At 33.5% G+C, this 12582-nt stretch overlaps 1 protein-coding gene across 1 annotated transcript; it reads right to left on the minus strand.

Moving 5' to 3' along the window:
* Positions 1–5471: 5471 nt before the first annotated feature.
* On the minus strand, positions 5472–10550 carry LOC110112677 (shaggy-related protein kinase alpha). Its single transcript, XM_020844980.2, has 12 exons — positions 10225–10550; positions 8995–9188; positions 8811–8903; positions 8535–8594; positions 7974–8246; positions 6983–7057; positions 6751–6807; positions 6528–6668; positions 6390–6440; positions 6207–6302; positions 6021–6104; positions 5472–5952 (listed from the first exon to the last, which is right to left on the minus strand). The coding sequence occupies exons 2-12, from the start codon at positions 9106–9108 to the stop codon at positions 5767–5769; spliced, it is 1230 nt and encodes a 409-aa protein (XP_020700639.1). The 5' UTR covers positions 9109–9188; positions 10225–10550; the 3' UTR covers positions 5472–5766.
* Positions 10551–12582: the final 2032 nt, after the last annotated feature.

Here is a 12582-nt window from a genome sequence, read left to right on the forward strand (position 1 = left end):
AGAGAATCAAAGACAACGAAGATATCACTGGGAGCGAAATAAACATAATAAGATAGGCTTGTTTTCTTCTTGAAACGAGCAGCTGTGGGATTCGAAATAATGATTCTATATAATGTTTTTTTGTTTTTGAAAAGATTAAATATATTTTATTTCAAATTAATTATATAAATAAACTAAATTAACATAAAGAAGTGATGCAACAAGCCCGCTAATTGCCAGTTGTTCTTGCTTATGCCCCTTGCGTTTTTCTTGCATGTCCTTTTCTTTTTTCTTCTTTTGTCTCCATTTGTCTTCTCGCCATCCGGTTCAAGTGCTATTTTATTTCTACTAATAAGTGAAATAAAATTCAATGTGGATATTATTTATTTCACTCGAAAAGACTATAAATTCTAATAAATATTACTTATTCTTCTTCTTAATTTACTCTATTTAAAATATTAGTAGAGATTCATTATTAAAATGAATTATGTTATGATTCATGGAGAATCAAATCGAACTTCCCGAAATAAATTTTGGTTTGATTCTATTCGAGATGGATAAAAGTTCGGATGATTTGATTTTCTAAATTTGAAATCAATTGGTTCTGTTTTTTTTTTTTTGGACATTTAGGCCATTTAAGGCAAACTCACACACACAACACATACACAAATACTCGAACCCAAGACTTCTTAGTTGAAATCATAAGCTTTCAACCAACAGGTCAAGGTGAGCAGTGTCAATTGATTTTGTTAATCTGCAAACCTAACGCATCAGAGTTGGCCAAATGCAGAACTCCTAGGGAATGATGAGAAGTCAAATCGATATATCATTTTTTTGATATCCCAAGAAGTCATGAATCTTACTCTATTCAATTAGTTTAAATAGTTATCCTAATCTAACAGAAATACCCTTTTGCAAGTTTGGATTTTTTCATACAAATAGACTTTATAAATCGGGAGTATATACTTTTCATGAGGCTAATTTTAGGCCGACGACTCAATCTAATAAACTGATTTGTGCCAATTGTACTAAAAAGTTGATTTATCCATTAAGAAAATTATCCCAAATGAAGTCTTAGATACATCAAATAAAATTAAAAGATTGAATGATTTTAGAGAATAAAAAATAAAGTAAAACGTTATTCTTGTTTTAGATGAGTGCATTTCAAGAATATTAATAAAAATATTTTTGAGAGTAAAATACTATATCTTAAGATTTTGTCTATGCATGAGAAAGCTAATGTTGCAAAAGATGTGCTTGGTGTATCAAAGAGAAAGCTCATAATAGTAAAAAAATAGTTGATCATTGAATCAAAATGTGTAATAAAAGATAAAATATAAGAAAATTTGTTATAAAAATTGATTTAGATGTAAAAATTCTGATAATTGGGAAAGATATAAAATGCCCATAAGAATTCTAAAAAAGTAATATGCGATGCAAATATTTCAGCCTTTAATGATTTATTTAATGTATTAGAAACTAAGGAGAACTAAAGATATATGTATAAGTTAGTCAAACATAGAGATAAGAGTATTAAGAATTTAGTTCAAATGAAGTGTATTAAGGATGGAGATTAAAAAGTGCTTTATTAGAAGAGGATATTCACCAAATGTGGATGAGATATTTTTATAAACTCTTTAATGAATATTATGAGAATGCGATTGACTTTAGTGACCTTAGCACTCTAAATGAAAATAAAGATTTTTATTCTTACTGACATATTAATAAAATTGAAGTTAGAGAGATCTTAAAGAAAATAAAGATTTTTATTCTTATCGAGGTATTAATAAAATTGAAGTTAAACTAAAGTTAAACATAAATTCTTATGAATTTTTTTGTTTAAAAGAAGATTGCTCAAATTAGTATTAATGAGCATTGATAGATTCATATGTAACTATTTGAGCTTCCATTCAATGAATCAAATTACTGTATGAATGTACAATCTCTTGCATCAATGATTAGTATAACAGTCCAAGTCGAAGGCCTAAAAGAAAAACACATCTTAATAATTCAGAATTTACTGTTGGAATTTGGCATGCTTTAGAAGAATTTTTTTTAAATTACTCCTTTAATATTTCTCCCTCATTTTAATGAATCCCAAAAAGATGAGAGGACACTTTGATAATTCTTCGATTAGTGATGAATTGTTCAATAAAAAGTTTGACAATGTGAGTGAAGTTGTGAATAGTATTTCTTGAGAGCGAGTAAAATTAAGTGTGATCTTAACCCTTGAGAGTAGTAGGGAAGACCTGACAAAGAAGTTTATTAGAAGCTTGCAAGATATGCATGATGGTCCTAAAATGATCAATATGTTTGTAGGGATCAAAGGATCCATCATATTGATCAATAGTAGATAGCTTGAATCCCACTCTAATAGGATGTCGAAGAATTTCATTTGTTAAGGGTGAGGACTCTTGGAAGCTATTTGGATGAGTAAATTGATTTCATTCCATCAAAAGGAAATTCCTTCAAAATAAGATATCTATATCTTTTATACTATCCCAAGGGACATCAATAAAATGATGTTGATTTAAGTTCTCCACAAACTAGTGGTGGATTATGGGTTGGTCAAACAATATGTGGAGGATGTGATGAACTAGTTGTATTTAAGAGAACATAATAAGCTTGTGGGGAAAGAGGTTCTTCTTGATTGACGTTGTCTCCAAACTATTGTTAATATTGCAGAGAAAGAACTTCATCATATTGTGATGGTACCTTTTGTTATCCATCCTTTTCCAATAATTGAAGGATTTGATTTTGAACTTCCTCCATCCAACTTATATGATTATCTAAAGTGAGGCTTGGGGGAACTTGTTCACCATTATTTTGTTTCTCTTGATTGAGGGGTTGATTTTTATCCATTGATGAAGTATGTTAAGAATGCTACCCCATAGATTTCGCCAAACTGTTGCGTGATAAAAATTTGAATCGGTGGAGTGCATATTTCATATTTTAGTAATGTACAATGAATCAATACGAAAAGATTAAAAAAAAAAACAAGTCCAAGAAAAAACCACGTGGTCTGATCAAGTTGTAAAATCCACTATATAGCAAGTGATGCAAAAATTCTCCTTTCTTCACTATTCAAGAAGAGGGAGTCTATAGAAAATCAAATATGACAGTTAATATTCAACAATAGGATCTGATTTCTTCAATTGGGATCGTAGATGTCTACATATGGACTTTTATACCTAACAACAGGGTCTAATTTCCCCAATAGGGATTACGGATATCCACAGGTGAACTTTTTTACTCAACGGTAGGGTTAAATCTTATTAATACTCTATATTTGATAGATATTTATGATATTAATCCTCAGTAACAATGGTGGTTGTTGGTGGCATCAACTGGTGGCCATCGGCACTAGCAATAGTTGAAAAATGCTAGAGAGCACTCTCTTTTTCTCTCCTTTTTCCCCCTCATGTGAAGAACGTTGGTCTTTTTATAAATTTTTAAGAGTGATATGCTCAGTTAATATGAGAAAGGTCTACGGTAAATTTGGAGTGTTATATTGGACGGCTCATAGTGATTCTCTTGATCATAGAGCTTTCATCAAGCATTTAAGTGTTTTAAATGATGTCAGAATTAAGTGATATTAGGCTCATTAGATTCATTTTGCCGAGCCGCTTGATTTAACTATAAGCATTTCATATTTGGAGGTTATCTAATTACTCAATTAATGCAATGGTACTTCCAAATAAGCTTCAGTATCTTGATTCAATCTCATTTTAACTCAGATTAGAATGATTTTGATGCCACCGAGTTTATCTTATCGAGACATCTAGTTTGACTATAAGTTTGTTGTGATCGGCGTTTATATGTTCCAAAATTTAATAATGAAAATTTTTAATTCAAATATGCATCGAGATTTGTGCCTGATCAAGGTCGTTTTTGATGACGTATCAATAGTCATAATTAGGCCAATCATGTGGTCATAGGGTATTTGTGAATTGTCTTATCTTGATTAGTGTTGATTTTTAAATTAAATTTATTTGATTATATTGATACAACTTTATTTTTTGTGCGATGTAGTTCTGAATGCATATAATAACTTTTTTTTTTCTTTGGTGGTCAAGCCATCAAGCTATAGTCATGCGGCTCAACTCCATCATCATAATGGATGAGTGAACGAATCAGGCCATTACAAACATCCATAATCATGAAATTAATGCTTTAATGCAACAAAAATAAATAAATCATGAGCCTAAATAATCATAGGAGGCTTTTAGTATTATGTAATCATGCTATTACATACTATAAGTTGTGCGGGAAAAACATGCCTTCTAAGTTTATTAACGTGAACTGAATAATTTACCATTTGCATTGAGCTCACATATTAAATATCTTATATTTCTCTGATCAATAGTTCATATATAATCATACTATCAATTACTATAAATTATAAATTAAATTAATCTATATTTTTCATCAATATCTCATGCTTATTTATACATTTATCTTGCTCTTTTAAATAAAAAATCACATCTAGCTATTCTTGTGCTTACTTAGCAGTCTGATCCTCCATCTTCCCAACCGGACCATTTGGGAACTTGAAACATCGTCTCAAGAAGGCGAAAGCCTAAGATGAAAGCCAATCTTATTACCATCACCTTCAAAGGACATGAAATGAGACGCCCCTTTCCAACGTCAATTGTTTCCATCCCAAACCCTATTGTCTTCACTGCAAAAAAATCTCAACAACAAGATATATCCAACAATAGCTTGATTATCTCGAAACAAAGATCTAGAGTATCTCATGGTCACCTTCAGAAAGAACTGTAACAACTTGGGCTTGTCACCAATGCCCCAAGGAAAAGGAAAAAAACAGCTTATGAGATCTTGGGCGAGGATTTGGGTCCCTCAAATGATCAATGTTGAGGTCTTCCTAGGTGTATCGTTCTGATTGCCACACACCTTGTTGGTGTCATCTACAATACCATGACAAATCTCTTATTTTCATATCAGAGGCTTTTTTTTTTCTTTGCTTGTCTTTTTTAGTTATTCTTTCTCTAGTTTTCTTTATCTGCCTGATCTTTTGTGCTGAGGCCTAATAGATTTTTAACCAATTTGTACTTTTTTGCTTTAGTGGAATATCTTAACTTTGGGTTGGGGTGATGGGAAATCACAATTTTCAAATAATGCTTTGAATTAATTACTGCTAAAAGTATATTACACAGATTTAGGCCTATTGTTAATAAGAACTTTATCCAATGTTCTCATCGAGCATTTTTCCCGAAATGTATTGACATATGTAGCTATCACATGTTTTTCGTCAGAACTTGATAAGCAGACGTCTCACCAAACCCAAACAGAAAATCCAAAACATTGCTCATATAGCAACTGCCAAGCATCTTCTCCGCATATATAAAGGGAATGATGAATGGGACAGAAAACTAATCAAATTGTTTGCAAAAAAATTATGTAAGAACTTGATTCTATGGTTAACAAAGGAAGTCAAATGAGTGAAAACAACATCAATTTTCATACTAAAATGTTCAAACAAAGACAAAAGAAACTCAATAAAAATAATCTCTTCGTATTAATACTACAAATTTGTTGCAGAATAGATAGAGAAGGAAAGCAGGAGTTAGAAAAGTCATCAAAGATTTTTGAAGGTCCGCATACCTTCTAAATCTGCTTTACAATAGGCACCGAGGGCTATGGAAAGCTTCAAATAAAAAAAAAATTCAAGAGAAAAGTTCACATGGCCAGCTAATGCCGCAGACTTGTCATTCTTTCTGAAATCTTTTAGTCGAGCAGGATAGTTTTGATGATCTTTCCAACACATTACAGACCTAGGAAAGGACACTGCTTTCTGGCGTGTTCCGGAATGAGTTTCAGTAGCATCTCCACGGGAACTCCCTTCAACTCATGAGGCTTAAAATTAAAGAGAGGTGGAAGGAACCTTCCATTTGGTAAGCGGGTGTTTGGATCTCGAAGCTCATCAAAGAAAGGGTGGATTAATGCTTCAAACTGCAGCAGTGAAAAACCTCAGTAACCAATAATTGAAAGGTTTGTAATAATTACAATGAAGAACTCACCGCCGTGCAGCGAAGGTTTGGGGAGTACTGGAGAAGCCTAGAAACAAGATCTACAGCTTCAGGTGGCATTCTTTTGTAGAAAATCTAAATCATTAAACATGTCACCATAATAAGAATTCATAATAGTTTAATAGATAAAAAGACCTAAGTTTTAGGGATAATAAGGGATAACAAAAGCTATCGTACTTTATGCCACGGATGAGCTTTGATCTGAGGAAACTTGAATTCAGTATAATTTGGATTCATGCATTTGATTTCTTCTCTAGTTGGGGTGCCTAGAATCTGGAAACAAGATAATATGAAGAATTGCACAGAGATTAAGCTGGTTGCGTTAAGCAATGTAAGAGAATTTAGCGAAGTAATGGTTACCTTTATTATTTCAACTAGTTGGTCTACTCCACTCTCTCCAGGGAAGAGAGGCTGCAAATATATATATAGATCAGCTTAATTATATTTAAGCATTACATTAGTAAAAATCTGGTTATTCAAATTGGATGAAGACTGCACCTGCCCTAATAGAAGCTCAGCAAGAACGCAGCCAGCAGACCAGATGTCAATTGCTGAGGTGTACTCAGTTGCACCAAATATCAGCTCAGGAGCTCTGTAATATCTGGAGCATATATAAGATATATTCGGCTCTCCTTTCACCTGTTAGGAACAAATCAATAAACATATAAAAAAATTTTCACCCCAAAAAATATATATATATCTCAAGGACATTCAGACATACCAGGACTTTTGCACTTCCGAAATCACATAATTTTAGTTGATGTGTATGTGGATTAACCTGTTATAGAAATCAGAGCTTCTGTTTAAAATATGAGGTAAACATAAAAAACTACTACAATTAACATATTCATGCATTTTTATAAGAATAATTTTTCAACAATTAGGATCTCCGTTCTCAAAACATGCATCAAATAATGCACAAGCAACATAATGGTGATCAAGAGTGAACGTACCAAAAGATTTTGTGGCTTGATGTCTCTATGGCAAACCCCTATACTGCCATGGATATAAGCTAATGCTCTACAGATCTGAAAAATATCAATATAGAATTTATAAAAAGTGAGAATTGCAGCCAGGAGCTGTGAAAATCCTGAATTGAATTGCATGTCCACAGAAAGCCCTTTCACAAAAAGGGGAAGATTCATATTAAAACAGAAACTGTCAATCAAACAATTTCTGAAGAACTACCAGTCAGAAGAAGTAGAAAAAAAATACAATCTATAGCAATATAAAATTTAAATGACATTGTACTCATACATAGAAATGGGTGTCATTAATCAACATGTGCAGTCAACCACAAGATACATAAGAGTATGTAGGTCCATTCACAATTGCAACCAACATTAAGTAGTAGCCTGGTCCCATGCAGTCAGTTTAAATGGACCGTGGGGCAGAACATTAGTGCAAAGCAAGTGCTTCAACATGGTTGCAGTCAATATACACAAGCAAGTAGAGACAAAAGGCAACTCTAATGCAAACCCAGATCTATGCATTCCAACAAAACCGACATTTATCTTGCATTAATTTCTCGTATATTTTGCATCCCATCCATAATATCAAGGGATTCCAGAAAAAAATTCAAATAAAAAATAGATGATTCATAAGCTAAACTTTTAGGAAAAGATACATTCTATGATTTAAAACATTTTATATAGGAACCAAATCAAGATCAAAATTGAACAGAATTTTATTTTCGTTATCTTTAATTCATAAAATAGTTATTTTACAGTCAGAAACAATAACTGAGATCCAGCAAAAAAAAAAAAAATAATCCAGTAAGTATCAAACTGTAGCAATAGTTAGCAATCATTTGAAAAGGAACATAAACACAAATTAGGACGGTCTTGCCATGTTTTCCTTTCATTTCCTCAAAACGATAATAAAAAAAATAAAGTTTCAAACATAATCAATGCAAGGTAATTAAGAATAATAGAGGATTATTACCTGGTATGTATAAAGCTTCACATATATTAGCGGCATTCTTTGGTTCATCTTGTTATAGTGCTTGATTACTCGATGAACCGTCTCTGGCACATACTCAAGTACAAGGTTAAGATATAGTTCATCCTTCTCGGTAGTTGAAAAGAAGCAGTGCTTCAGACAGACCACATTTGGATGGTCAAGAAGACGCATGGTTTGCAGCTCACGGTTCTTATATCTTTTGTCCTGAAGAACCTTCTTTATTGCAACTGTTTCACCAGTCTCCAAGCATTTTGCCTGTGCAATGTGAAAAATGAAGTTAATAAACACCAAGTAGGTCCCAGGGTCAGCAATGAAAGTTAAGATGAGAAATGGATAATATGCATTAATATATTCCGTTCATAGAAGGATGATAAAGATAAGTCAACAACAAAAGAAAATTTTCGGGTGCTTGCTGAGCAGTGAGCACTGTATAAGGGAGAGGGGGGAGAAAAAAGTACAGGAGGTATTTTACTCTCTTCTTTCACACAATACTCAGGAGCACCAAATACTTTCCCGTACAACAAAGTAAATAAGTAGACTAACCTGAAAAACTATTCCAAAGGATCCATTCCCCACAACACGCTCAGCCATATAGCTTATAGTCTTCAAAAAAGAACAAAATAAGAGTATCAGTTTAAGAAGAAGATGGCATACAAAATTGAGCTGGTATACAAACAAGATGGTTAGCAAATTTGTGCTGAAGAACCAAAAATCATCATCATTAGCCTTATTTCAACTAATCAGGGTAAACTATCACATAATTTTATCTAAGAAAAAAATAATTAGGTGGTTTTCATCAATAATAGCCAAAGAAATTACCTGCTTTGGCTGGCCATTCCTACCACCAATAGTTGTCACAATTATATGTCCCGTTTCAGTACCATTTCCATCAACGATGGTTGCTTCAACTTCCTGCATCATGAATCATATTAGTATTGGAGCTTGCTAGTAGTAGTCAATTACCATAGTAATATTCCGCTCCCACATTCAGATTTTTTGGTACCTTATCATCCCTTATCCTCAAGTCATTTATCTCTTCAGGCAATTTATCCATGCCAAAAGTATTACCACCGGTATTTTTCATTCCTGATGATGGCGCCATACTAACAGAAGCCATCCTTGATAAAAAGTTACTTATGAGAAACGAACTTCAATGGATTGCACAGTCCTTTTCCAATTAGAAGCCTTCGTATGTACCTATCGGACAACAATGTAAGGTAAATACAGATATTTATTTTTTCCTTTCTTTTAAAAAAGCATGCGTAGATGAGCCAGTAAAAGGCTTATTTCCTATGAATAATGATGTGCAGATAACCAATAGTAGAAATTACATATTTCACTAGAAAAAACAAAGCATGAAATGCACCGATATTTGTTCTTTGGGGTTGAGGAACCAATACATGGCTTCATATCTAATTCAGAAGTTGAACCCCTACTCAACAATTAATAGCAGAAAAATATAAACCAACATGATCCGTTCTCACTTAAGAATAGCGCTGATCAAAGGTAAAAACCTTCATCTCAATCATGCTAATAACAGCATTCATTAAAAGATATAAAAAATCTAGCTAAAAACTCCATTAAACTTACTGCGTTTTCTTCGAAGGATAAAAAACCACGAAGGCAAAATAGCAATTATCAAGTAGGAGATTCCCGGTTTATCACACACTAGAAATATAAAAACCAACATAATGCAAGAGAAAAGTTCCCGCAACCAGCATCCTATTCTCTATTTTCAAACGAATAAATCTTAAACATTTCTTATGTAAAATTGGAGAAAAATAACTCTGCTTATCTTTCAAAATACAACAAATAAGAAGAGGGTTACTTGCCTTATGGTATAGATCTAGCAGAGATAACAAAAGAGACATCCACGCAGTAATACGAAAACCAATTTCTCAAGTCAGGAACACAAAGATACGTCATCGTAAAATCTGGAGTTCCAAAAGCAAGAAATCTAGCACAGAGATCAAGACACCACTCATCTTTATGTTTATAAACACCTCTACTGTAACCGAGCATTCAACAACAGAGCCGGCTTACAACCCATATCAACTCAAAATCAACCAAAGGAAGTTAAACTAAAAGGTAAAGTTGACGAAAGATGAAAAAGAGAAATCCACAAACTCCCACCTACTAACATACAGAAGCCCGATTTGAATCACATGAATGCATAATATTAGCAAAAACACCTCCAAACCACAACACTGAAGAAAAAAAAACAGATCCTTACAAATTCAGGCTTCTGCTTCGACTTGAACCGCAAAAATTCTATACCACAACGAGATCCAGATCTCAATCCCAGTCCAGATTAGGATTCCTCCTCGCAGCTTCAGGGCTTCTCCTCCAAAAGAACCCGATGAGCGTTGGATCCAAAACTACACCACGCGGTCTTTTCCTTTCTCTCTCGGGGTCGGTGACAGTCAAAGAAGGCGAAGAAAGAATACTCTGTAGGCTTCCCGTCCTGAACTTCTATCATTGCTCCCTCTTTTGACCGTTCAAACGTCTCTTGCTATTCATTGCTCATGCCATCTGCGCCCACACACCCCCTTTCCTGTGGACTTCCTCATATCCTTCAGAAAAGACCAGCAAACATAACCGTAAATTTTAATAATACGAAGAATTCAAAAAAAAAAAAAAACCTTTAATTTTATAAAAATAAAAAATATTAATAAACATTATTATAGAATAAAAAATAAAAATAAATTATAATTAAATTATAATTGAAATATTACGAACAAAATTTTCTCATGAATTAATTTTATAATATTTTTGATGATATAAATAAATACTTGAATTTATTAGATTTTTGTGCTATGCAAATAATTTTTCTGAAAAAATTTAATATATTTCAGATAGACCTAAATAAAATTTTAACAGTTATATATTTCAAAATTATTAATGTATTAAAATAAATTATATTTATGAATTAGAAATAATCATTTTTATTTTAAATATTTATTATATATTGATTGTTTAATGATTTCTACCCAAAGTTAGTTTTTATTTATATATATATTTTATAACTTATACAAAATGCACTTAATACGATACTTTTGCTAGATTGTGTAATGTATAAATATACTTAATTTCTTAAGCCATTATTTACTACATCGATAATCAGTAAACAATTAATGCGTGATTGGATATGCTTTCTATGTTTTATAATATAATTTTACAAAAAAAAATGGAGAAGTTTTGAATTTTTTGCTTGGATGTTAGATATATAAAGCTGATCTGTCAAAAAAAATCAATGTTGGGCATGAATCTCGATGCACATTTGAATTGAAAACTTTCAAAATTAAATTTAGAATTTTTTGGAATCTAATTTCTGCGAAGTTATAGTTGAATTAAACATCTCAACAACGAGATGAACCCAACAAAATCAAAATTGATCAAATATGAGCCTAATTAGGCCCAAATTAAAGATGTGAAACATAGTTGTAAACTTTAACGTTTAGTTGAATAGCCAAATAATTTTCAAATTTTGCATGCTTATAATCAAATTGAGCGGCTCGGCGAAACAAATCCAATAAGCTCAAGATCGCTTGATTTTCAATATCATATAGGCACCTAAATGTTGAGGAAATGGTTTATGATTGAGGGAAACAATGTGATGTGGAACATCATAGTCATAGCGTACTTAAGGAATAAGTTATCTAGTTTGTTACAAGTGTTGTCTATTTTCTAGAATCTTCTAGGTGTCTCTAGGTTTTTACTTGATTATTATATATAGATTGTAAAAGATGAATGAAGGATATGATGAATATTATATGAATGGAAGCTTAGTGCTTGGTTTTCTCTCTTGTTCTTGAAAAATCCTTCATGCATCCTCTTCTTCCAACGATCCAACGGCGATCCCCCACATCAGTTGGTATCAGAGCCCGGAGCTTGTGAAGAACGATGGACAGCAGAAGGTGGGCTATCGACGATGATCGAAGCCGAAGAAAATGGGTGGTCGACGAAGATCGATGCCGAATAAGATGGGCGGCTGACGAAGATTGCCGTCGAAGGAGATGGGCGGTCGACGACGAAGAAAATGACTATCCTCCGCTCCAACTTCTACTCCAATGGCGAGATTCGCCGCCCCACTATCCTCACTAAGATAGCCACCAAAGAAGAAGGACTGTCAACCGTGATCGACGCCGCGAAGCCCTTTGAATGGCTCGAGTGGAAGCATCACTTGATCGGATTGATGCCTTATTTATCAATTTCAATTATTCTTTAGAACAAGTTTGCACATCGGTAAATGAACAATCTTCGACCATCTACTCACTGTGCAGCTCGATTTTGCTCTCGTACCGACGGCCCAAGTAGATCCACAGCTTGATGTCAATTCCGACTCCGTCCCTAATATTAACATCATTGAGGGAGGGCGAGTTGCTAGACATCCTCCAACCCTCCAGCACGATTCGGGCCCCAACACCACTCCACTCCCGCTTCCGCTCCCGCTCCTGCTCCTGCTCCGTTCCTGTGGCTCCAAACTCACCCCCACGTCGGTTCGGACTACACCCTTTCTCTATAGGCTGCTTGACATGACTGTGGAAGTGAGCCTGGAGCAAACCCAAATGGTTGAATACCCTGTGAAGAG

Source organism: Dendrobium catenatum, unplaced genomic scaffold (assembly GCF_001605985.2).
Source record: "Dendrobium catenatum unplaced genomic scaffold, ASM160598v2 fragScaff_scaffold_627, whole genome shotgun sequence".
Lineage (NCBI taxonomy): Eukaryota > Viridiplantae > Streptophyta > Magnoliopsida > Asparagales > Orchidaceae > Dendrobium > Dendrobium catenatum.

Excerpts from the sequence above, each read along its gene's own strand:
- LOC110112677 (XM_020844980.2), bottom strand. The coding sequence starts at position 9,108 with ATGGCTTCTGTTAGTATGGCGCCATCATCAGGAATGAAAAATACCGGT. Across the intron at positions 6,669-6,750 it reads TCGGAAGTGCAAAAGTCCTG|GTGAAAGGAGAGCCGAATAT; the intron begins GTATGTCTGAAT and ends TGTTCCTAACAG. Across the intron at positions 6,441-6,527 it reads CTGAGCTTCTATTAGGGCAG|CCTCTCTTCCCTGGAGAGAG; the intron begins GTGCAGTCTTCA and ends ATATATTTGCAG.